The following is a 26083-nucleotide window of genomic DNA, read 5'->3' as shown; positions in this document are numbered from 1 at the left end:
GCATGTGTACATTGAAAAGTAAAGAAACTTTATTAACAACTTCATAAAAACTGACTTCAAATTTTAAAAAGAAAAAAACATGTTTTGAGGTCCTTCCGACTGGAGTCGTGTCTCATAGTGTCCTTTCTTTACAGAAATAGTCGTATTAGGACACATATGCACAAGGATTAACACCATGACACACTGTACACGGTGGGCCCCGGCGAGCTCACCAGTCGTCGTCTGAGTCCAGGTCTCTGGGGAGGATCCACTCCACGGATGAGCCCAGCAGAGTCTGAAGCTCGTTCGTGAACTCCACCAGATCTAAGAGCTCCTTACTTTCTGGATTACAGGACTCCAGGTCTTTGGGGCAAGAGAATAAGAGACTTGCTGACACTTGCCGGCAGAACTCGGCCTCCGCGATGGTGACGATTTTCACATTTGGGAAATTGCAGCGGAATATGCAGGAGGACATTTGCAGTTTCTTGAGCAGGTCTGAGAGCAACAGCCAGTTACGAGGCCTACACAAGAGAAAGGACAGTGGTTTGAGTTTCCGGCAAAATTAGAGGCGCTCCCAACTACGAACTACCCGTCTCCTGGCGGGGAAAGGGCCTGCTACTTCCACTTTGATTACCCCTCCCCCACCCCACTTCTCACTGTCCTTAGAAGGTCTACTTCTTCTTCTTTTTCTTTTTTAATTTTATTTATTTATTTATTTTTGGCTGCGTTGGGCCTGTTGCTGCGCACGGGCTTTCTCTAGTTGTGGCTCGCGGGCTCTAGAGCGCAGGCTCAGTAGCTGTGGCGCATGGGCTTAGTTGCTCCGTGGCATGTGGGATCTTCCAAGACCAGGGCTCGAACCTGTGTCCCCTGCACTGGCAGGCGGATTCTTAACCACTGTGCCACCAGGGAAGCCCGGAAGATCTACTTCTAGCGGGGGAACTCTGGACTCATGTGCATGTGTTAAGAGGCCACCTAGGGCGGATCAGCCAACTTAGACAAAAGCAGGAGCAGCGCCCCTGAATGAGCCTCGTTGCAGGCCACCCCAGTGCTGCCTTGGCTCTGGTCACAACTCAGGTCACCCCTCTCCAAGTAAGTGCACCCCGTTCTAGTCACTAGGGAAAACCAGTCTGTATGCCAACCCAAGGGAGATGGCAAACACCTCTTTGACCTCTCCTCTCCTCCGGCCCTCACGGAGAGAGCATGAGAAACACTCGAGGTCACCTGGCTTTCCTTTCCTTTCCCACACCTCCAACCCGCCCCTCAATGCTGCCGTGAGGATTTTTCGAGAAGGGAGGTGGTACAATCCTTCCTGATACCCTGTCACGCTTTATCATCTCTATCCCGAATAGAATGTCACCACAAAGGCAGACACGTTCCCAGCCTCAGAGTCCAAGGAGGATGCTACTCCTTAAGCACCGGGGTCAACACACAGCAGAGCAAGGTCTCCTGATGTGTTCACTCCGAAGGGTTGGTCATGGGGCACAGTGGCCCGACCGTGGGGACAAGACTCGATCTAAGCAAATCTGAAGACACATAAGAGCCCAGGTGACACATACGGCTTTCTCTAATCTTATACGAGAAGAGGGTACACATCAGTATCGTCCCGTGGACCTCACGCGCCTTGGAAGGCCCCTATGGTAGCCGTTTGGGGAGGATCCCTTCCCCAAGAGTTTACTGACTGAAACTGCAATTGCAGTCGCTGACTCCCGTGTCCTTTGGGCTCTAGGGGTGTGTTCCAATGAGGGCAGTTGGCTGGGGAGCCCTCCCACCCCCCAAACTTTTCTGGAAAAGTTCCACTGCATTATGTGAGGTCGGTGGACACTTGGTGAGGAATTCACTCACCCCCCAACCCAGCCACCCTCATCTGCTGAAGGGGATTTCTAACTCCTGCCACCCCACAGAGCAGCTGGGCTGGCTCTCGACCACACGCTGGCCACGCTCACCCCTGAGCGACGGACACCTGGACGTTATAACACGGCAAAAGGGGGTCTTGGGAAAATTCAGATTCCAATAGGTCACCATAGGCCTCGTTGCTGTCATCCTGGTCCTCCGGTCGTGGGGGATTTGCTAAAACATCGTAACCACTTTCATCATCTGGTTCTAAACGGGGGGGCAAACAAGAGAGAGGTCAGTAAGCTGGAGCAAGATTCCAGCTGTTCGCCAAAAAGGACCCTGGAAAAATTCTTTCCCAAGCAAGTCCTGCTCACAGCACCACCCCCACCCCCACCCCCACAAGCCCAACTGAAACGAACAAGGCTGCTCACCACACACAGAGCTGCCAGAGAACTCCGAAGAGCAACCGGGGCTACCATCGTCAGGAGCCTGCAGGTTATTTAAACAGTCTGGAGAGAGAGGGGGAGAGAGAGAGAGAAAGAGAAACAAGATAACGCCTGCTGGTAAGAGGCAAATGCTGCTGGAGTTCGGGAACATCTCACGCTGGGGCTGGTGTCACCTCCTGACAAGTCCCACTGCACACGCCTCCAGGTATCTGACTGAAACCTCCCCACGCGTCCACCCGCCTTCCTGAGGGACTGCCCGCCTCACCGCCCCAGCCTGCCAAACAAAAGCTAGCCTGGCTAGCTAAGAGTTTTCCAGCCCCCCACCTCGCAAAACTCAAAGTATGTATCTCTTCTTTGACAGACTAACGTTGGGCCGCTTTTCCCAGTAAAGGGTCACTTAGAGTAAACGGGGGGTGGGGGTAGGGGGAACCCAGGTGAAAGGCTGTGAAGTCACCGTCTAGATGCTTGAACAAGACCGTGTCTTGACCTCTGCCGTACCTGTTAAGAACTTCTCCAGAAGTTCGCTGTGGTTCACTTTCTTGATGGTTCTACCTGAGTACGTAGCCAGGGTAGGATCAGCACCGTAGGAGAGGAGCAAGCGGACAATTTCGAGATGATCATTCTTGACAGCATCGTGGAGAGGCCTAGGAGAGGTGCGGGGGATTACACCTGTGCACGCGACGCTTGCTTCTAAGGACACGGGGCAAAATCGAGCGTGTGTGGCCAAGCCTCGTAGGCGCGCTATTTCACCGAGGAGGTGAGTGTACGGTCGCTGCGACAAATTACTCTGTTATTTCAACACATAACCCTTTACGGGACAGGTGAAGGGACCATCTCAGGCCTAATTCTTCAATGCAAATCTCTCTTAATGCATGGCCCAAGGAGGAACTCAGGCCACGATGAAAACGTTTCCAATGAACTTAAATAGTGACAGACTGTAAGAAGGTAACATACGGCGGGCTGGGGGGAAGAACCCCAGCACCACGGAAGCAGATACGACAAGCCATTGTTACACCATTACAAACAAAACCCAAAAAGTGCAGTTTGTAAAAGAAACTAGGGGCAAAGTGGAACCTCTCCTGAAACCAACTTGGAGATGAGTGATCAACCCTCTCGCCCAGAAGCAGTCGACAGGCAGGGCGAGTTCTCAGGAGGATACAGAGTCCTCCTGCTCGTGTCCGCTGGGGTCAGGAACACTGTCCACAGTCCCATCCAGAAAGGATGCTATTTGGAAACCATGAACCACCAAATACCTTACGGTTTTGCTCATTTTATGACCGTCAGGAAAGCCCCAGTGCCCTGCCTCGTGGTGGCATCCCAGGTACAACCAGGGAGATGCTTGGGCTGACTCAGACCTGGGCCTCTGGCCAATAAACCGAGGTCAAGGACAGAGTGGGGGCCAGGCCCGGGGATGCGGGTGGACACGGCAGGTCCTATCAAGCCAGTTGCCACTGGACCTGTCTGTACTCCTGCAACTTTCAACTCACATATATGTTCAAGATTGAGATTCAACAGACGCTGGTGAAGAGTCCAGGGTCTTAAAAGAGAACACCCCTGATTATTCATGCAGGCTCAACATTTTCAGGGACTTCTGTCCATAAGAGCGTCACAGAGTTTTAAAGTTCTATGTAAATTTGCCAGAAAGATCTGTCCGATTCCATTCTAGAGGACTCCGCCACCAGTGTGCTTACATGGCACTCACTCTCCATCTTTCCTTCTGGGGTTCCCTGCACACCCTAAGAACCACTGCCTATGCCCCAACAGGGCCAGGCCAAGAGCAAGACCACCACTGACCCGGTTCCATCCTGGGCACTGCAGTTGACATCGGCGCCATATTCAAGGAGGTGTCGTACGATGTTGAGCCAACCTCTTGCACAAGCCTCGTGCAGGGCACAGTAACCCGCGTTGTCGCGGTGGTTCACATCACAAATCTTGTTCTCCAGGCAGTACAAGACCACTTCCTACGGGGAGAGGAGAGGAGAGGAGAGGAGATACCATCAGACCACGATACAGTGAACCTTGTAAGCGTGACCTCCCCATAGCTTGGCGGTGCCCACTTTCAAAGGCATACATCCTCGGGGCCAAAAGCCCACCATGGCGCGGGCAGGCGGCAGGCATCCTGGTGGGGGGCGAGAGTGCGTGAGAAGGGCTTGGAGATGCAGACAGTGTTGTCTAAGGCTCTGCTGCACCACTGGCCTGGCCATGGGCAAGTTACCCTTGAACTTCTCCAAGCTTCCACAGGGCTGCTGAGAGGACGCATTCGGATAGCGATGAAAGCCCTCAGCCCAGGGGCCGACGTGACCAGTACAGAGGTGTCACGGCTGCTAACATCTTAGATGACACATTGCCAAGCACAGACCATTCTCACTTGATGGGTCTGTTCGGTCAGTGGCAGTGGACGATAACACAAGTTTAGATAAAAGTATGGATGACCAACACTTAAAGAGAGCTTAAATCAGCCGGAGAACATTCCCCAGCTTAGAGAAGCAGGGACACCCAGGTCAGCTACATCCTCGCGCCCCTTGTTAAGACCCCAAATCAGAACCTGGGCCTCAGATGCTCTTGTCTGTACGTTAAGTAGAGTTAAAGAGAAGCTCTCTTCCTCCATCCTCGAGGAATGACACAAAATGCCTCCAATAACCCCACCCTCTATTTTGCCTCACTCCACCCTCTCGAGTAAATATGAAAATTTTAGACTGATTCTGCCCCAAGTTAATGACAGGAACCTGATACACCACAGGATGCAACCTCCACATTTCAAGAATCAAATAAAACGTTCACCGCCCCACCCCCCACCCCGGAGATGTTCTGTGTCAACACTGTGCATTAGAATCACTGTTATTAACCTTCTTTCTTTGGCTTGTTAAAATATTAATATGAACCACTCCCAGTAAGCAGAGCAGGAACTTATTCAATGTTTTATTACCTTAAGAAAGTTTTCAGACACATCGAAAGTATTTGCCACCAGAAAACACGTTATACTGTTTATACTGGGTAAGTCGTGCCCAGCAGAGAGCCGGCAGGTTCTGAGAGCTGGGAGTAGGCACAACGTGCATGTGGCCCAACACATGGTCTGCAGGGTAAGGGGGGATGCGATGGGGTCAGAACAGGCCTCCTTGTGACATCTCTCAGGTAACTCATCTGTTAAACCCAAAAAGGGCGTCATTCTAGCCGCCCATAAGTGCGAGATGGGTTCTGTAAAACCTTTTATGCCCTTTGGAGGACACGCCAATCAAAGGTGACCACTCACTTGGGAGCGAACTAGAATGTTCCATTTGCTTACCACGTGAACCCAATGGGGCATGCTGGTAAACCTGGCCATCGGTGCCCTGTTACTTCGGGTCACTGCAGCAGCTCCCTTCCAAAACAAGAGGAGGAAGAGAAAAGGCACGCCCACGAATGCGTTTCTCCGTTTACATCCCAACCTGCCAGAAAGCCCACAATCCTCTGGGCTCCCAGGCCACCTGCCCCGAGCCCTGGTATCCAGGATACCGCATGAAGCTGCTGCGCTTTTAGCAGGCCCTCACTAGCCAGACTTGAGTGGACGGCTGCAAGCTAATGAGTTGTGTGCCCCAGCCAGGGAGAGGCCCTGTCACGTGGCTCTGGGATCAGTTCTGAAGGCCACCAACTGCTGTGCACACATCAATTTACTCAACCCAGGGTTTATTTGCTGTGACAATCATGGCCTTCGCCTGGAAACCTTCATCACTACTAGGGCAGATTCAAGGGTACCTAGAAATGAAAGGCCGTCCAAGCTGGTGGGTAAGTCAACTCTCTTCTCCTGGAAGATGGCAGCAAAGGCAGCAGTAGCCCCATGGCCAGGTCAGACTTTTGGCCACGGGCTGTCCTAACTCAACCACGTTGATCCCACTATTTACACAGTGCTTCTCATTTCCCCAGACGAGGACGTCTTCTGTCACCCACAGGAACCCAGGAGCTACCAGGAAAGGAAGGTAGTACTATCCTCATTCAACACTTGGAAACTGAGGCCCAGAGATATTAAACCCCAAGTTCAATTAACATGAAGTACTAGACCTATGAAAGGTGAAGAGGCGGGGCGAGTCTGTCGATGCAACACATTCCTTGGTTTTATTTTCTCCGCTAGAAATAAACGGGAGTGTCCGAAGGGCAGCCCAGCCATTCCCAAGCAAAGTCAAACTGCTTTTGTCGGACAGCTCTCTCTGTTCAGCGGCTATAAGCCGAATGCCATTACCTGCAAAATGTAACCATAAAGGCCATAAGCCCGACGTTGTTAGTTAATTAAATGCCTCATTAACTTTTTAAAAAAACATGACTTATTCAATTCATAGAAAATTTAATCATCACCGCTAAAGGCACAAGCATGTGGTTGCACACGGGCGTTTTAGCCTAAGAAATAGAAGCCTTTTTCCCAGGAGGGAATGGTTTGAGGTCTTTGGCCACGCAAGTGATCTATTTAACGCGGATCTGAAGCCAGAGTGTGTTTCTAAACTTCCAGAACCAGATTATCATGACATAAAGCTCAGACAGCCTTTATACTGCACATGGTATCTTTGGCTAAGCAGAAGAAAATAACCAAGAATGCTGAAGACAAAACTTCAGGAAAACCCTCCCAAACCACACCCTTATCTGCTTAAGCAAACTGTCCTTCAATTTTAAAAGGTTGAAGCTGCCACATCTCCCAACTGGGCCATCATCCCAACATTTAAAATTCTGCCCAGAGAAATCCCAGAAAGTTGGATTCAAAGTTGAAAGCGTTCATCTACTTGTCACAATGTTCAGCATCAACACTGGTGATCTGTGGAATCTACATATTGAAATTTACATTTGAAGAAAAAAACAAATCCGACCGTAAACATTCCCAAGGCTTCCTGTGCAGTCAAAGGCCAGGTAGCCTAAAAAAGTATGGATCAAGTGCCCCTTGGTCCAGGCCTCAGAGCCACCAAACCAAAATGGAAACTGTCTTAGAGGACCAACGAGGGTCTTTTGACGTCTCTGGTCCCAAAGGGAGGCTGCTGGAAATGATGCCAAGTTCACAGGTGGGGCTCGGAGCCCCGCCCTCCACGGCGGGTGCAGCAGCACCCCGCCACCCCCATCTCCAGCATTTGCTGGAAGCGGGAGTCGACTTTCTCAACCCTAACCCAAAAGTTGGGGTTAGGGGTCTCCCCCCCACCTCCAGCGTTTGCTGGAAGCAAGGAGACTATTTTCTCAACCACGGGGGGGTCTAGCTCAACACTATGTGCAACATCTGCTCTGTCCTCCCAGGCGCCCGCTCTCAGCTCTTGGGAAACCAACTGGGTGCTCCTTGGACTTCACCTGCAAGTAACTGCGCTAACTACCACAAAGTGCTCTCTAGCTAATGGAGAGGTCTCCAAGAGACGTGTAGATATACACAAGAGCACATTCAACCCACAACAACAACAAAACACCCCCAAACTAAGCATAGCCCTAGTGCTTCCAACTTCCCACCCACAGTCAGGCCTTAGGGCCAAGGCAGGCACACTTCCAAGGGCTCACGGCACTACGGACCGGGGTGGGGGGACACGACGGGAGACGGGGGACAGGGGCACAGAGCTGGCTGAGGGTGTGGGCGCCAGGGCTCCGGGCCAGCCTGGGTCCTGCCACCCCAGTGCTCAGCCACACCTCCACGCTCAGCCTGCTGAACCGCGTTTTACTGTCACCATTCAACTCCCAGAGGGCTGATGCCAGCACAGAAAAATGCCTTTGCCCTGTGGGCTATCACATCACAATTGCTACTGACAAGTATGGTGGGGGAACTGCACAGGGCATGGAGAGGCATCTGTCTCACAGAGGTTTTGAACTGTAAAAAGGGCAATTCCAGTGTGAGCCAGTCTTGCTGAGGAGCGTGGTGGGCTGTGGAGCACTGCTGGATTGCTACCTGTACGGGGATCAGCTAACCCCTCTGAGGCTCAGTTTCCTCATCCGAGAGTGGGCTAGTACTCGTTACTCCCAAGTGAAGAGGTTAACAGGGTGAAAGGAGTTACTACAGATCACACGGGCTTAGGCAGATATCAGCTCTCTTTCTATGTTGCTCTAGCAATAGAGGCCATCACTGTCATCAGCCGTGCTGGGTTGGGATACAGCAGTGTGGACAGGGAGTTCTGTGCAAGGCTCAACCCCTGCTCCCCGCCCATCAGCCCTCGGCTCCCGTGCCCTCTCAGAAAGAGACTGCTCAGGTCTGCCCCACTCCCACCCCTACTCTGCACAGACACGTCCCACCCGCTACCCCACAGGGGCATCACTCTGCCCCAAACAGCACAAGTTAGTAGAGCTAATAACTACTCTCCTTCTTGCTATTCAGAATCCAAAAGGCTCATTAAAATTCCCCTGGTCGCCAAGCCCTGGGTTAGGTCAGATTTTGTATCAGAGATAAGTGAGCCGGACTGGCCGAAGCAGCCTACCTGCCTGAACGGGAACGGAACATCAGAGAGGCCTGCCTTTCTTTTCACACCACGACTGAACAAGCCACCAAAGAGCCCGCAGTGTGAGCGGGGCCAACGCAAACACCCTGCTGGAACACCCAGCCCAGTCCGCCACGTGGAGGGGGCTGGGCTCTGAGACCCGCCCCCCATCCCCAGCCAGTGTGTCCCCCACCCAAGGAGCAGCAGCCGGCGGATCCTAATCCGGGGCACCCACAAGGATGCTCACCTCGTAGCCAAGCCGGGAGGCCTGCTGTAGGAGGGTCTCGCCTGCGTTCTTATTGACAATAAGTCTCCGCGCTTCCGGTGGCATCGGGCGGGACTGGGTGGTCTCTGGAGGGGAGCTTGAGCATGTCAGCTGCGAGACCTGGGAAGATGGTAACAATTGCTGCAAACGGTCCAAGGGCTTCTGGTCCTGCTTGGCCGGCGAAAGATCATAGTCGGAACTGGGCTCAGGCCGCTCCTGAGTGGAGGAAAGCACTTTTCCTCCTCTCTGTCTGAGGGAGGCGGGGCGCGAGGAAGGGGCTGCATTTTTACTCGCTGGAAACTTCACCACCACCCAGGAGACAGGTCCCCTAGGAAGGGGCAGTGACATTTTTGGGGGAGGGGTTCAGGAAAAGGAAAGCTTTGTCCCCAGAAGCAGAGAAGTAGGCAGGCGGGATGTGCCTGCACAGGCCCGGGGGGCGGGGGAGAGCCAGGGGCAAGAGGTACCTTGCCATCCGCATTGTCCACGTAGGAGTCCCCTGGCAGCGACAAGCCCCGCCTGGGCTCCTGAGGAATCAAATGCTTGGTTTTGCACGGTCGCTTCGCGGATGGTTTCTCGCTGTTGTCGGTGTATTTCTGCGGCAGGGGCGAAGGCTGCCGATCCATTTCTCCGTCCATGCACAGCACATCTGTCAGGGGGAGAAGCAGCGGGCGTTACACAGTTGTAGCCGGTGAGGAAAGAAAAGCCCATTGTTAGCACTGATCATTGGAGCAGATTCAGTTTTTAAAGATATACCAATTATGTTTTCAAAGCACTAATATTTTAATTATCCCACATTCAACCGGCAAATAGGCTAACCCACGAAACGCCAAATGGCAAGTCGCTTCAAAGGGCCGCAAGACAGGGCAGAAGCCAGCCCTTCGTGCGCTCCCGTCCCCACCCGTGGGGGGCCTGGGTGCTCGGGACAGGGCGACTGGGGACAGCCTGAGGCTGGAATGAGGGCACTGACAAGCGCCCGGGGTCACCCAAGACTTCCCTTCCTGCCCAGCTGCGGGCTGGGTGATGAGGAGCAGCCCAGGAAGTCGAGCTCCCGCCTCACTGTCCATTCCATAAGGAAGTGTGCAGGCTGAAAGGACCTCATGAAGAAAACTCCCCGCTCGCCACACGCTACTCTTGTCAACTTGGATGGCGCTCAGGTCCCCTCCAGGGCCGTTTCCCACAGAGGGCGGGTGATCCACCCTCCAGGAGCGCCCCCCGCCCCGTGCGTACCTTGTTCATTGTCACTGCATTTAAGGGACTCCTCCAACCAGCTTCTGTTGCTTTTGGCCTCTGCCCTTTTCCTGCCAGGTTTCTCTTCGGAGATACTATTGCCCTGGGGGGTGACCGCAGGCTGGACCGCCTGAGTCACTTCCGTCCTGCCCTGCCGGCCAGGTTTGCTCTCTGCTGCCGACACCTGCTGCTCCCGCCGTTCTCTAAGGTGCAGCAAGCGGCGCTGCTTTCTGGGATGGAGCCCTGTTAATTCAATGCACACCTCAGGTTGGTCAGCTCACTATAATGTGGCTCTTCTAAATGGTTAGAGGAACTGTTTGTCATTTCCCTCTCAGGCCAGTCAGCTAATGGAGAAATAACTACAAATTAATGAAGAAGCCCCCCGGGGCGGGGAACAAACTGTCGTACACATCACTAACAGGAGTGGGGGAGGGGAGGGGTGTGGTCACTGTGTTGGCTGGAACTTGTCACCAAGTCTCGGGAGGGGGCCTATTTGCCTTTGGCCACCTTTGGGCTCCAGCCCTGGCACCTGGCTTTGGGGGGGTGGGGGGGTGGCATGGGGGTGGGGGGTGGGGAGGTGTGAGTGGCTCCCCCCAGGGATCCAGGGTGGGACTGGAACTTTCCACTGCTCCGCTCCAGGACTTCCGTAGGGTGCCCTGCGGGCCCGAAGCCAAACCAAGCCCACCTTTGGAGACCCGTCTCGGCTTGGCTTTCAGCAGAGAGTCCTCCGGGAGCACAGTGGTCTCAGTGTGGTTCCTATTGCCAGACACCTTGCGCTTTCTGTTCAGCCGGAGGGTGGGGCTGCGTGACGCGTCCGGGGCCGCCTGGTCGGCGGGGGACTCTCTGGGGGGCTCCGTGTCCATGTCCTCAGGAAGATCACTGTCTTCTGGGGCTTCGAAGGGGTCAGGTTTGCTTCCATCATAACACTCCCCTAGGGGAGGGGAGACAACCCGGAAAGGAGGGAACAAAGGTCACCAGGAGCAGGCAGGACCCCCATGCCCAAGGCAATCTGCTACCAACAGACCACCCCCCTTTGGAGACCAGGGGCCTTACACGCCGGAAGCACAAAACCCTCAGAAAGACGTCCCAAAGGAAGGACAGCTGAACACAACCAGCAAAGAAAGCAGAAAATGAGGCGCGTAGCCCACTCACAATCCATCCTTCAAGGGTCGAGGTGAGGCATCTACACCATCCCTCTATAGGCATGTGAGATCACTCCCTAACTGCTTAACTCTCCAAGGTGGCTTACTGTTAAAGGGGGGGTGAGTGACCTCACAGTAAGAGCCAACCAATCAGGGCAGAGCTACAAATGACTATGGAAACAGCTGCTAGTCAACAAAAAAGGCTGATGTCATCAAGAGACCAAATAGCCCCCAACTGCCATCTACACAGACATAGCACCCATGTTCACTTGGGTCAGCAGGGGCGAGGGTGAAGAAAAAGGGTAGGGAAAGAATGGTGGGAGGCTGGGAAGCTGGGGAGACCAAGGCAAGAGGAGCCTGGCAAAGGGAAAGGAAAGGCTTCCTGGTGCACACACAAGGGTCAACGGCAATTTCAAAGAACTCAACCAGATTGCTACAAGTCCGTCTGTCCTCTTTCCACACCCGTGGGGGGAAAAGCATTTCACTGCCATCGAGGGGCTGCTCCTATTTCCTGTCTAGGAAGAAGGCCCTCAGTGACACCAGTCACCCACCTGGCACGTCTCCACGCCTTCCTTCCCAGGCAACAAGCATCTAAGGACATTTCAAAGACAAGACTCCAACCCCCTTCATGGGGGTGGGGTGGGGGGATGTGGCGGGCAGGGCTGAACTGCTCACACCCCAGCTCCGCCTGTGTTGCTCCTGCCCCCTCTGCTCAATCTAGCATCCACTTGGGGCTTTTCCTCCAATCACCCCAGCCTAACATCACTCCTCACTTTTGCTCTAGCCAAAGAAACAGTTCAACTGCTTTGCTAGTCACATTGTTTCTAACATACAAAGAATTCCATAATGATCACTGTGCTGTTAAAGAGTTCCCCGAAGATGACCCTGTGTCCATCACTGGCCGGGGGTGGGGGTGGGTGTATGAGTTTGGTATTTCGTTAACACCTGAGCTAAGCTCCCACAGCCCGTTTTTCTAGATGAAATCATGGACACACCCCTCACATGCTGCTCGCATTCCTCCTCTCCCTAGACCACTTCAAGTATCACTCCCACTTCTGCCCAGCCGGCTGGTCCCCTGATCAGCCTCTCTTGGGGGCATTCCCAGCATTTAATGGCAGCCAGTTGTGGGGATGAACCTCACCCTGGCCTGGGCTAGCCTGACCTGTGCTCTCAATGGTGGAACACACTTAGCTTTTCTCCAAGGGTATCCCAAGGTGGGGCAGATCCCCATCTACTCTTGCCGGAATGGTGGAATCACCCCAACCGCGAGGGTCTCCTGCCATGGCAGCAGGAGAAACCCCAAACTCCTGGCCTGTGCTTACGGGTGATGCAGCCCAGGCTACCGCAGGCCCGGTGAAGACGGCGTGCTGCAGCTCTCACTCCGGCTGCTCTGTGACCCTCTTAAACACTCGGGCAGGAATGGCGCCGCTTTACAACTCGGCCCCCTTCACTTGTAAAGTGGGAATGTTACTGCTAGCCTCCCTCCAGGGGTGGGCTTCATAATCACGGGCCGGGCTCAGCACAGAGAAAGGCTGGAAAAATCCCTTTAACCAAAAGATGCCAAGACTTTCAGACCAGCCTGAATCTCAGGCCTGAAATGTAGGAAATTTTAAGAGGTGAGCCCTGCTGGTTACACCATTGGACTTCTCGGGTCCAATCTGGTCCAATCAGCCTTCCCTAAAAGCTCCGTGGGAGGGGATCCATGGAGGAATGGAAGGGCTACCTTAAGAACCCCCATGTCCAATTTGAAAGTTTCTTTTTCCAAACTAGGTCCATCCACCCTTCCCCCAACCCCGGAGCCTTTTAGGGCAAAGATCTCAAGTCCCCTCAGCTAAGGCCCCCCAAGACCTTACGCTAGTGTGACCTTACCCAGGCCACTAATAACCCTGAAGGACACCCACCCCGACTGCCCAAGATGCCCATGGCCACCAGCTATGGGGTAGAGGCTCCGTGTCACTTGGAGCTTCTCAAAGACTGTTCTAACCACGACCCACAGGAGGATGACCCTTGAGGGCAAAGGAGATGGGGAGATAAATAGATACACGGGGATCCTAACCATCAGGCTTTGCCATCATTGCTACTTTTGGCCCTTCTAAAAGTGGGAAGCCATGTGCCCTTGGTCACCCAGTCTAAGCAAGATGTGAACGTGGTCCCTGCAGCATGGTCCTATGACTCACAGCACGTATATCCCAAATTCATTATGGTTGTACCACAGCATCACCTCACAGAAGCATCACCACAGCAACATTTACAAGTCACTGTGGCAGCAAAGCACCCTCACCACTGTTGAGCCATGCCCAGTGAGGCCTAAACGAGGTGAGAGGGTTCTGAGTCGCTGGAAGGCTCCCCAGGATTAAAATCCCCTTCTCTGTAGCTTAACTATAGCACCTCCAGTCAGGGTTAACCTTGTTCAAAGTTACACCCGCTACACAAGGGGTGCAGGGGGTCTCTGTTCCAAAGTAGTTTACAAACGTGCAGGTGCTCAGCTGGAAGAGAAGTTCCCTGAGCAAAGAAGTTTCATGAAGCCCCTCGACTGAGGCTTCCTCCAGCTCCTGGCCAGGCACTGCCACTGAGCAGGTCCTAGGCCTGTCCCAGCCAAGTGGTTGGCAAGGGAGATGATTACTCCAAGTTTGAGAAGGAAGGGACCAATGCCTCCTTGCCCCGCCCCATCTTCAAATGCCACTGAGGGTTCCTAGTGATGAACTTCCAAGTCTGAGGAACCTCCCAACTCATTTGGTGAACTTCCAAAATAAAAATTTCACTCAGCCACCCATGTGATCATAAAGAATAAATGAGTATCTCGGCCACTGTGTTTTCAAGTTAATTCCTTTCTTTAAACAAGCCCCTAGCAACAAGATGCACCCGCACCAGGACAACCAGGGCCACGCAAACAGCACCCACCACCTTGGAAGCTCCTGGTCCCTCCATGGGTAGGGGCTGCCTCAGAAGGGGGAAGGCATCTTGAAGGCATCCTGGACCCTCTCTGTGACCCCTGCCCGCCCCAAATCCCCGCCCCAGCTCCCATGTGCTCACAGCTCGGCTCTCGGCCACACCGACACCCATGAGAAGGACCTGAGCCCATATCAGCTCAAGACATGATGGCCCGAGAACAAGAAGGCCCGTTCATATCCAGCTGAATGGAGTGAACACCTGCTGGGCCTTGGACGTGGAGGCCGCGGTAAGAACAGTGGCCCCTTCAGGTGACCTTTCCTGACCAGCTATTTACAAACCCCACGTCTCTACAAGACAGAGGGTGGGTGGGGAACCCACCTCCGTTGCCCCAACCTTTCAAACAGAGCCCCTCACCTTCCCCAACCCTACTCCTGCCCTGCCATGGTGGCGATTCATGGCTCACTGGGCCATGTCCCGGGTGCTCCAGGAAGAGACCCGTCGGTCGGTCTGAGATTGGAGACAGGCGGTGGGGGGAGGGGGCTTTCGGAATCATCTGGGGCTCAGGTCCTGCTCCCCATCAGCCACACCGAGTTCTCGTCTCCACGCTCAGCAGGAAAGACTGGGAAGGACGCACACAAACGTCTCTGGGAAGAAGGGCGGGTGAGGCCACTGAGACGTGAAGGGCAGCGGCCACCCTGGGTTTGGCCACGTTGCTGGAGAAAAGGGCGAGAAGACTCGAGGCCGGTTAACTGCCCGCTCCCTTCCTCCAGCCTCCCTCACCGTCCACCCACAACACGCAGATCCCCTCCTCAGAAAAGTGCAGCCCCGTGAACTTGGCCTTGCCCACTTTTATCACATCTCTCTGAGAAACTTCCCCAAGAGCTGAGTTATGAGGCCACTCGGGAGGGTAAGGGCTGCGTGTCAGCTGTGAGCACAGGCAAGGAGGGAGGCCTGGACCCTCCGTTTTTCATTCCAATCCCGAGGGGGAGGAGCTCGGAATCGTCTACTCCAGGCACATCAAGAGCCCCATCCCTCGGGTAAGGCCGCCACTGACTAGCCCCAGAAATCCCCTTCTACGGGAGCCACGTAGGACAAACCGGTCCCGGTGTGGCTTACCCAGAACCCTGGCCACAGGCCTTTGTCTGACCCCAAAGATGAGCTGGGGGAGGGCAGTGCTCCAAGCAGCAGAGAGAGCACACGCTGTGGCTGACCACAATTTTCCCAAACTGCATCAGGCACCCACGACCCAAGCGTGCGGGCGAACGCTGACCCTACGACTGGGTCCAAGGGCCTGGGCCTCCCAAACGTGCCCACCACCCCCGACTGTCCTGTCTCAGGAGGATTTCACGCCCACCCTGTCCTCGACGTTCACCTAGGTGCCCTCACTCACCATCGCCGGTGAGGTTTCTGGGGTCTGGAGCAGGCTGCAGGCCACAGGCCACAAGCACGCACACTGAAGAAAGCGGGAGAAAGACCTCCACTTGCTGCCAACACATCTCATTAGCCCAGGAAGTCTCGAGGGCAAAGCCCGAAGTCAACCCCAGTGGGGGAGCAGCTGATGGGACCACAGAGTGTGACTCGAGGCAAACACTAGCTTTCTCTCCAATTTGGCCTCCAAAACAGAATACACCCCGTCTGGTAGGAAGAACGCCCTCGTTGATCCCACGCCCTTGGAGCGTGCTGTCAACTCCTAATGACTGCAAACAAGCCTGCCACAGAAAATAATTATGCTCGTCTTTCTGGTGCCTTCATCAGCCCTCATCTCACTTTAATGAAACCTCTGCCTTTGGAGGGAGAATCCGAGTACTCTCCACTCCCTCCCACAGGAGACTGTCACTCTGGAGGGTCTGGCTCTGGCTGCAAGTGTCATTCCACTGCTACCAAAAACCCGTATCCGTACCTGCTCCAAAACAGAACACATACCTGCTATGCTGGAGGTCTTGCACCGCCATTCCTCTGCTCTACTGTATCAGACTATTACTAACTACAGGACTAGCATTGCTCCGGAAAAAGGAGATGCGTGCCAGGAAACAACATTTCATAGGTGCTTCACTCCTGGATGCCGCAACACTCAAAAGGACAACCAGCCTTGCAATCCACAGCTGGGAAGGGTGGCCAGAGCAGCCCGTTCTCCGAACAGCCAGCACCCAGACGCTGGGCCGTCGGAAGCGTATTGTTTCCTCTCACCTCCCTCGGCACTGGGAGCGGAACCGCCCCATTCCCACCGACGTGGTACCACACGCGAGCCGCCTGGGTTCACTTACATCTCTCACTGTCGTTCTGGTCGGCAATGGCCTCCTCCAGGGCGACCGACTTTGGCTTTTTGTCCTGACTTCCTTTCAGCCTTTCCCAGTCAGCGGGGCTGAATTTGCGCACCTCGGAGTCTTTGGTCGTGGGGTGGCCACCTTCTCGCACTTTCATCTCCAACTCGGAGAAGCGCATCACTGCACGCTACAAAGAGAACGGAGATGGTAAAAAGACACACCTTACCACCAAAGCTATTTCACTGCCCTTACCTTAAAGGAAAGTATCTTCAAAGAAAAGTTTGCCCAAAACCAACCACAATTTATGATACAACTGAGATATTTTAAAATTGAACGATAAAAACGTAAGTGTGTCTATGTGTAACTAGTCACACACTCTTTCTTCGTAAAGCCATATGTATGTAGAGATATATGTGGTGTGTATGTATAGCCATACATACACTGTGGCATAGAGACAGACATTCTCTTTCGAAGGTAAATAAAACAAAACAAAAACACAATGCAAAGAAAGCGAAACAAAAACACAACAGAAAACAAATGCACAGTGAATAAAGACGACCATGGCCCACAAACTTCCCTTTGTATATTTGGAAATGAAATTTAACTCAAAAGGTTTATGGAAGATTCTAGTAATAAAAATTTGAAGAACTGACCTCACAGTAAGCAGCAGGTAGACATAAAATACTGTCCTCTTGTAATCCTTCCATCTATGTCATTAAAATCGGCAGTCAATGGATCATTTAGATAACTTCATCCATTTTTATAAGCATAAACCAATTTTTTTCTTAACATTGCAGAACAATTTGGCTTTATTTGTCTTTTAATTAAAAGTAAAATATCTTAAGGAAATTCCTCTACAACATCTATCATTCACTAGCAAGTTAAATACATACTCTATCCCTTTAAGCAAGGTTTGTGTTTTTGTTTTGTTTGTTTTTTTGGTGGAAAAAAAAATTGCACGAATCTCACAGACATGCGGCCGCTACACACCTCCACCAAGTATCACGTAAGGCATTCTAAGCAGCGCTTTTAGGTATATTTGTTAACGTACAGTAACGGCAGAGAAATCAAAGCGATTGATAGGTAAATGTCTTTTAGACATCCTTCGCAATAATTAAAACTTCCGTTATCAGCATTCGAGTGGAGTTCGCTTAAAATCTACAGAATAACTTCAAGTATCCACTTACGTCCCCTTACTGGACACATTTCAAACATTTAAATTATCCTAAGCTTCATTAACCAAATCAGCCCGGTGTCCTGCCCTATCATACCCCCGGCCCCCTCCTCTTCACACATTACAAAAACCTGACAACTGCTCAGGCTCCTGAAATTCGGGTGTGGGGGGCTCACCTGCAATGCCCGCTGCTCCCGGCCGAGCTGACTGGAGTCTGCGTACAGTCCGGTAGCGACACACTTGAACCGGGCACCCACGTAACCAGCGGAGTTTGCGATTCTCTTTGCCAGCTTAGATGGCTTCGGTTTCAGAACTTTGCCATCGGTTGATCCTGCCTCGTCAGCTCCGTCTTTGGTGTAGGTGGGGGTGACGTCCACCACGCAAAATGGTTTGGGATCCTCTTGGGTTTTCCCGAAAGTGACCGCAGAGCTGTCGCTCCCCAGGGTCGGCTCCAGGAATGGAGTCGAGACCGGCGTCGCCAGGTTCTCCTTGTTGGTTACCGCTGGAACATTCTCCTTGCTTAAGCCGGAGACTGGCTGGCCCGGAGCCTGTTTGAAAGTATAGGCTTCATGGAAGTCACTGATGCGCCCCAACTCCTCTCTCAGGGCAATGAAATCCCGGTGTGGCTGTAGAGCCGGGTCAGGCGGGGGTTTGGTGGGCTCGGCACTCTGGCTGACACTCTCAGCTGTGAAGCCGGGTTTGGACACGTTAGTGTCGGTTTTCGCATCTGGCTCTTCCCGGAGGAGGTCTACATAGACAAGCTTGTCACTCTTGACGACGGTCTTCCCTTGATTTCAGCTGGGGCTGGGCTTTAGGTTCTATGTCCGCGGGGACTTCTGGATGTAACTTGGTGCTGCCGGCTTCCAGCATCTCAGAAAACCGGTTCCAGAGGCTTGGGTCCTCGTAGCGGGTCCTCTCGTGGGACCGGTACCTCCTCTCCGGTTTCTCCTCTTTAGTGATCTCGATGGGCGTATGAGGTATCAACATGGGATGCACCATGCCCAACCCCAGCGCGTCCTGGTAGGTCACAAACTCCGGCCCGCCCGTGGGTAGCCCGTAGGGCAGTCCCGGCTTTGGGGCGAGGTGCCCAGGAAAGAGACTGCCATTGGGCAACACCGGGTGAGGGTAGACAGGGCCTTTGCCGTGTAAGGAGAGGGAACTTATGGCAATGCCCTCGGGCGCTGGGTAAGGCAGGTAACTCCTGGGGTAGGGGATTGGTGGGGACCTGAACGCCTCGTTTGGTGAGAGAAATACTGAGCTCGGCGGGAGGCCATTCTCATTCGCTTTGAAGCTTGGCTCTGGGTTGCTGGCTTTGGCGTCCTTGCTGCCAGTGCCGCCGCTGTGCTTGGCAGGTGTGGTCGAGGGCTGGCCCACGTGCTGGATGACGGATGGCGTGGTATCCACGGAGCTCCTGCTGGTCTCGCTGCCCTCGGCGGTGGCATTTGGGGCCGGCGACGCAGAGGCTGGGCGGCCGGCGCTCGACACCGACCCCGAAACGTTAGTGACCATGGCGTCGGCGGCACCCATGCGGGGACACGAAGAACTGCGCTGCTGCGGGATGGCCCAGTCCAAGGCCTTGTTTTTCAGCGGCAGGCCTTTGCCATTGTTCTCTTCGTTAGGACTTGGCCCGGGCACCACCCAGGACGAGGGAGCCGTGCTAATGATCTCAGATCTATAGATAGCACAGCCATTTCCTGGAGGAGACAGAGTTTCTTTCGGAATCTCACTTCCGGAGAGCACTAGGCCGCTTCCAGCTCTGCTGTGAACCAGGACGGTGGGAGCCACCTTTTTCATGTGGTCAGCTTTGGAAGCATCTACATCCACCACTTTACAGGACAAGTCTAGTGGCTTATCGGTGACGCCTTTGGTAACCGTCTGCTTCTCCAAGAGAGGAGGTGAGCTGCCATCTTTTCTGTCTTCACCTGCTGTTTTCCGGGTGTGCCCGGGAGCTGGCTGGGTGCTTTCGGCTCCTTCTGGAGCCTTTGGATACTTGCTGCTGCAGAGCCTGGCCGCGGGGAACTCGCTGCTGACCGTCATGTATGGCTTCGACAGGGTGACCGAGGGCGAGGTGGAGATCCTGGCACAGTGCTTATGGAACGCGGAGTAGGTGTCCGCAGCGGGCTGGGAGGGAAGGTGGACGCGGGGTGAAGGCCGAGGCGAGGGGGGCAACAGGAGAGCCGTGTCCCCCGGCAGGCCGCTGGTGACCGCCTTGGCAGAGGGCACCCTAGGCTGCTTACTGTTCTGGATGTGGGGATACGAGTGGGAATCGACCGGGTTCCCAGGACTGACGCCCATCTTCCAGGGCAGGCTTTTGTCTGCGCAGTGGACCAGAGGCGGGATGGCTGGTGAGGCCGAAGGCGTCGAGAGTCTCATGGGCGAGGCCAGGGATGATGGGATGTGGGGACTGATGTGGTGAGGTGGCGGCAGGTAGAGAAATTGCTCCCCATTGGTACAGACCGGAGAATACAGCAGCTGGGCCACGCCGTAGGACTGCTGAGGTAGCAAGGCCTTGTACGTGTTCAGGGAATACTTCTTTGGCGAGTCGAGGAAAGGGTAGATGGCTGGCGTGGCCCCCTCCATGTAGGGATTGACCCAGGGCAGCCGCAGGTAACTAGCACCATTGATGTTGAGCGGGCTCTGTTTGTCGCTGGCAGGTCTGTCCAAGCCCAGTGTTTCTGCTGTGGGGACAGCACTTTTTTGTATTCTGGGTGGCGTTTTGTATATATCACTGAAGCCATTTGGGGGTTTTCCGGAGACAGCGGAGGCCTCCACCGTCTCGGGTGTATTCGGTTTGAACTGCATCTCTGGGTTTCTTTCGGAAGAAAACCCCAGACCACCTATGGTTGTGGCAGCCTCCTGCCCTTTCTCTGAGCCCAGTCCACACGAGCTAGAATAGACGATGTTTCCGGGGACACGCAGCCCTTCCCGGATCAGGCCGGTGTGTGCGGTCCATGCTCAGCGCTGCCAGGCCATCGATCCGATGGGCCGTGGTCGCGTCCACCTTCGCAGAAGAAGAATATGGGTATTACCGAGGACATGCCTTCAAAGCAGCCCATCCCAAAGAGAAACCGCGGACTAGCTCAATAGGACATCAGCCTCAACATCTGAGCCGAAACGGTTAAAAACTAAAGGATTCACAAGGTCTTTGGCCCCCTCCCCGCTTATCCAGAACCCTCCTCTGCCTGCCGCCTCACCTGTGTCCAACTAGTGTCCTCAAAGCACGGAAAACGTTGGCCCCTGTAGACTTGAGGCCCCTGCATTAATTCAGTCATCTATTAACTCTGGAAGATCCACCTTCTCAGCAGAAATTCTTTGCTGCAACTGAGGTGATACCAACTCCACTGCTCTCAGAACCACCCTCGTGGGGTACAGAACTCGGACTCACCCTCCCCAGGCCCCAGTCAGGTTAGGGCGGGGCGATGTGCACTGCGTTTTTCCCCCCGATGGAGCGGGGAGGCATTCTTTAACATAACAAAAACCAATCTTCAGGGGGACAGTAAGGAATGAAGGACTTGAGCTGTCTCATTTCTAAATCAATAAAGAGGCCACGGGTCAAACTGTAGTTGTGTCTTTTGACTTCCTCTCCCTGGTATCTGAAGACAGCTCTGTTTCATATTTTACTGGGAAGGGAAACCCTAAGGGTCTACTTGGAGGCTACACATTTATCCAGCTGGGAGCACTGATGTGGCACGTAGCTTATCGAAGAAAAGGCGGTACGTATCCCACCAGTCACCAGGGGACGAGGATGTAAATGGCGAGCACAGCCAAGAAAGCGAGCCAGGAAGAAATTGGGTGAGGCTTCGTCCTGCGGCCTAGGCTTTCTACTCAGCCCTGCCCTGAAACACCCCGCCCCGCCCCCAAAAGGCCCTTTAATGGTATGCAAATGAATGCACGATTGATTACAGATCACTGATACTCAGCACATCAACAGAAGCCATTAATCTCTTACCACGTTGTGATTCAAGGGGTTTTCTTCCCTTAGTTCCAGTACGGCCTTTGAAGTGCACCTTCGTTTACAGGAATTTTCCTATTTAGAAGGACACACCAACTTCATGAAAGCATTCCTCACTTAATCCATCTTTCATAGATTGCCCCAGAATAGACCAGTTTCTAATAACTCCGTTTTTCCAACTGCCCTTAAAAAAAAAAAATCCTCCCCAATGGCCCATATTGAAAGTTGTCCCCGAATGGTGATTCAACGGGACTGGGAAAAACAAAGGAAAGGCAGGGCAACAGGGATGTGAAATCACAGATGCTATGTCCTCGAGGTGGGTAAGGCAGAAATTCTGCACAACCACGTCACCCTCACAATTTTTCCTCCACAGAGGCCGGGCAGGACAGTCCGGGCTCTGCTGTCCTAGCAGACCCTTATAAGCTCTACCTGAGGACAGGAATGAAGTAATACAATGTCCAAAGCCAAAGTGGGGACCTCAAGGCTGGAGTCTGCGAGCTGGCTACATCAATCACTTCTGTGTTACCGGTGAGGACAGGCTTTCAAAACTTTTCCCCAAACCAAGTTAGGTACCATGTCCTATGAAACTGGTTTCCATGGTGATAATGAAGCCATATTTGACTGCCTCTATCAAAATGATGGGGGGATAACACACTAATATCATACAAATGTCAGCTGCTCCAGGGGAAGCCGCACATCTGTGCCAGGCTGCTTGCGGCTGCCCCTGGAACTTGTTATCAGAGAGCATCGATAAAGAAAGTGCTTGGTGCCAACTTCCAAATCCCCAGGATAAAATCACTGACAAGCGGCAGAGAGAAGTTTCATCATTACCCGGAAGAGCAGCTTCAATTATCTACTGCTTAGCTGCCTCTACCCCGCACTCCAAAATTACTGATGAGGAAGCATAACAGAGCTGCCGGGTGACTGAAACCAGGAGCCAGTGGCCTCGCTTAACAGGTGGCGGAGGATGCAGAGAAACCCTGGGCTTCAATGGTGTGAAGGGTGGCTATCGTCCCATTTATTACTGAGCAAACTATTTGTTTTAAAAGCACATCGAAGGCCGATCCACCTGGGCCCACACTCCTGACATTTAGAGTTAAAGCAGCATATAGACTGGGATTAATTCTCCTTCGTAAATATGAAATAATAAATTAAGGACGAAAGTGCACTCAAAGGCCGCTTTAGGGGCTAACCTCTTAAAGGGCGGCAATGCTTCGCTGAGCCAGGTTGCCTGTTAAAACTGTAAATCAAGGGCCACCAGCTAGGCAGGAGATCTCCCCCCTACCCCCTTAGGGCCCACTCTGGCTGTGAGGACATGAAGGGGGGGCTCTGCTCAGGAGCCCTGAGGAAGGACCCACGCTCTCCCCAGGCCTCAGCCGGACACGCGCATTTACCTGTCGTCGCTGATCCCACACATGCGGACCCTCTCGCTGTTCATCCAGCTGTGAACATTCCCATACGGGGGGGGGGGTGCTGAAAGCATGTCGTCTTCTTGGATGGCAGCTTTTCTTCAAGCGTCTAGTCTGTTTAAAACAAAAAGAAGCCCAGGAGGTTGAATAAAAAAGGAGCCAAAGAGGGAACAAGAGAAACCCTCCTTCTAGGCACTTCATACAGAATGCACTTGGGAAGGCAGACCCTGCTCCACGTTCTACAGATGGCCAGAAGCAAAGGAACACACCTGAGCCAGAGGTTCAAGGAGGGAGGTGGAACTTCCCTGGCAGGAGGCGCTGGGGATGCAGAGAGTTCAAGAGCCACAGGCCACACCATTCAAGGTACAGCACATGACACCCTTAACCTGCCCTTCTCCCTTCTCCCTTCCCCTTTCCCAGCCTTTTGGAGAACACACTTGGATCGAAAGTGGACGGTGCTAGATTCCAGGGAGCCCCACATTGACTCTTCTTGTGGCTGAAAGGATTGGGGACAGGGGTGGGGTGTGGGATAAAAGGCACAACAGTCCGGTGTGGCGGCCCAAACTACGACTCACTTCCACGGCTGCGGTGCGTGTGACTTACAGATGGAGGGGTAAAAAGAGTCAGTGGGCTGGCGAGCCACCCCACCCGAGCCCTAGATTAGATTAAGCCCCAAACCTGGGTGGTTTGGCCTGGGAGCTGCAGAGGGAGGGGGCTGAGTAATTCAATGACGCCTGCTCGCTGGGGACCAGCAATCAGGAGCGAGTGCAGAAATCGTAGCAGCCCAGGCTGCCGGGCTGGGGCTGGGGCTGGGGCTGCAAGATTCCGGCCCACGGGGAGCAAGCAGAAGCCACCCGTTTTCCGTCTACCGGGAGGAGGGGGGAGGCTGCTCAGGCACAGGGGAGAGCCCCGCCCCCTCCTTAACTTCCCGGCCCACCAGCCCCACCCACACCACATTCTAGTTTGCTGCATGAGTGAAGCGTCAGGACAAGCTGCATTTTATTCACAGGATTATCGCGGCGCGTGATTTATCCTCGTGCAGGATTTTAATTGCTCTTTGGAGGTTGAGCCGTTTCTTTTGACTGCGCTTGAGCTCCATATCCTGCTGTTAAATGCTGGGTTAATAAGTAGGGGAGCCCTTGGCCGATGGCCCTAGGCAATTCCCCTGCTCACAGACTCCCTTGTCCGGGGCGGGGTGGCGGGGGAGGGCCCCCCCCAGCCACGGCCTTTTTACACAGGACCCAAACCTGAGTGTGAAATCACTGGTGTGCAGCTCATGGGGGCAACTTTTCTTTCTCCTCCCTCACACACCCACCCACACAGCTCCCGAAAGCCCAAATGTTCCCCAAGTCGACACATTTCCTTTGTTAGCAGGAAAAAATACGCAAATGCTTGCTTTTACACTTTAGCACACGGAGCTGACTGCCAGGTCTGTTGGGTGGGAGCCACCAAGGACTGGGGACTCTTTTTCCGAGAGTGACTAGGGGTGGGGTCGGGGAGCACCTGGGAGACCTGAATCCCAAAGCCAGCCAGGCTAGCCCTCTGCATTTCTTTGTCCTAACACAGGCTTTTGTCCACCAGCACCCCCCATCGGCCCCTATACAGAAGAGAACACCATCTGTTCATCAAGAGCCCCACGCCGCAGACACACGGCGCGTAGTTAGAGCTCAACAATGAAGCTGGAGGAGAGGCAGGGATCTCCCAGTTGTGTCTGGCCTGGTGGGATTCTAGAGAAGCTATTTCTTTAGGAAGCGTCCCTTTCTTTAGACAGACTGGGGCATTTCCAGTGGCTGGCCACAGTGCCCCGAAAAGGTGGACTCAGATGGACTTGGGCATCAAGGAAGGTTCTGTGGGGGGCTCACGGGCTGTTCTTCCGTGTTTCGAACATACAAATCAAGTTGGGGGCAGGCCACCAGTAGTGCAGGGCCGACCAGAAGGCACGTCAACAAAGTGTCCCCTCCCTAACCCCTGCAGCCCCTTCTACAAAAGGAAGACCAAAAGGAAGATGTCCAGGGAAGCCTCATCTACAAGGTGGAGGAGCAACATTCCTCGGTGCAAGTGTCCTGGCCGCGGCTGCAGCGGGAGGACCACACCATGCCACCCCCTGGCTGGGTGTCATGATGAAATTTGGACATTATACCAGAAGCCAAAGGGTCACTCCATCAAACCCTTAAGAAAAGGATGAGGGACGAAGCGTGTGTGCCCTCGAAGCCCCAATCTTCTTCTGGTGCTCCAGTCTTCAAAACTTACACAAGCTGCCTCTTACATGTCTCCTTCAGTTGTCACCTTGGGACAAGGACCTCTGAGCACCTGACTGAGGAAACAGAAAGGCCCCTGCCACAACCATCCTACTGAACCCTCTCCCCTCCCCTCAAAAAGGGCCAGCAGCCCCCTTCCCTTGAAAGGGCTTTTCTTTAGAAAGGGCGGCCTGGACTTAGCATGAGAGGGGAATGCACTTTAGAGACACCTGGGACCATGGGGTGCTTTCAAAGCCTCTCCCCGCCCTTCCAGGTCTTGACTGGTGGGGTTTTCAATATTAACGCCGCACAGATAAATAACACCCAGTGTCAGGATGAAGTGTTCTTACGTGCACAGGGTCAGATGGAGGGTTGAGGCCCCGCGCGTGGTCCGGTGTCACGGGAGTGGAGGCGGGGCGGGGCGGGGGGCTGGCCGTGAAGAAACAAGAGGAGGAGGGGCAAGGCTCAGTACTGGATCCTGCTGACTACCCCCCCACACACACACACACACTTATAAACTTTAGCTGCCCCATGAACTTTTTGTGAACTGTTTAAAAGTGGAGGTCTGTTGAACAAACAGCGGCGCCACTGCCAGCCATAATTTCATTGCAACGAGCTAAAGACTTTTAACTCTTCAGGTTCCGGGCCAAAGATGGACCTGAGCGGAAAGGGCCAAGGAGCTGGGGGCCCTGCCTGGCGTGAGGCCCTTCTCCAGAGTGACAGCCCAAATCCTGGGCAGGAACACCCTCATCCTGGGCAAAGGCCATACTGCGTACACCCCACCATCACTGAAGAACGGGCCCACCCCCCATCTCTCTGGGATGTAGAACTAAACTAACTAAGGGGATCGTGGGCACAAGGG

At 53.8% G+C, this 26083-nt stretch overlaps 1 protein-coding gene and 1 pseudogene across 2 annotated transcripts in view; both read right to left on the bottom strand.

Moving 5' to 3' along the window:
- LOC309808828 (centrosomal protein of 78 kDa-like) overlaps positions 1-26083 on the bottom strand; it is a 1511271-nt pseudogene that overhangs the window by 31763 nt on the left and 1453425 nt on the right. The window lies entirely within an intron of this gene.
- On the bottom strand, positions 71-24102 carry LOC309807080 (BCL-6 corepressor-like). The gene is given in 18 exon segments (XM_082626301.1): positions 71-500; positions 1923-2079; positions 2244-2321; positions 2757-2902; positions 4053-4219; positions 8907-9140; positions 9389-9570; positions 10152-10394; positions 10837-11082; positions 16450-16636; positions 17103-17156; positions 17800-18417; positions 18421-18441; positions 18443-20566; positions 20568-20624; positions 21573-21628; positions 21631-21650; positions 22970-24102. Coding segments are annotated over 18 exon segments (4971 nt in total). The 5' UTR covers positions 23059-24102; the 3' UTR covers positions 71-208.

This window comes from Mesoplodon mirus (genome assembly GCF_964341445.2).
Source record: "Mesoplodon mirus genome assembly, chromosome: 7".
Taxonomy (NCBI): domain Eukaryota; kingdom Metazoa; phylum Chordata; class Mammalia; order Artiodactyla; family Ziphiidae; genus Mesoplodon; species Mesoplodon mirus.
Note: the sequence above shows the minus strand (reverse complement) of the source record. Positions and strands in the feature narration are given on the sequence as shown.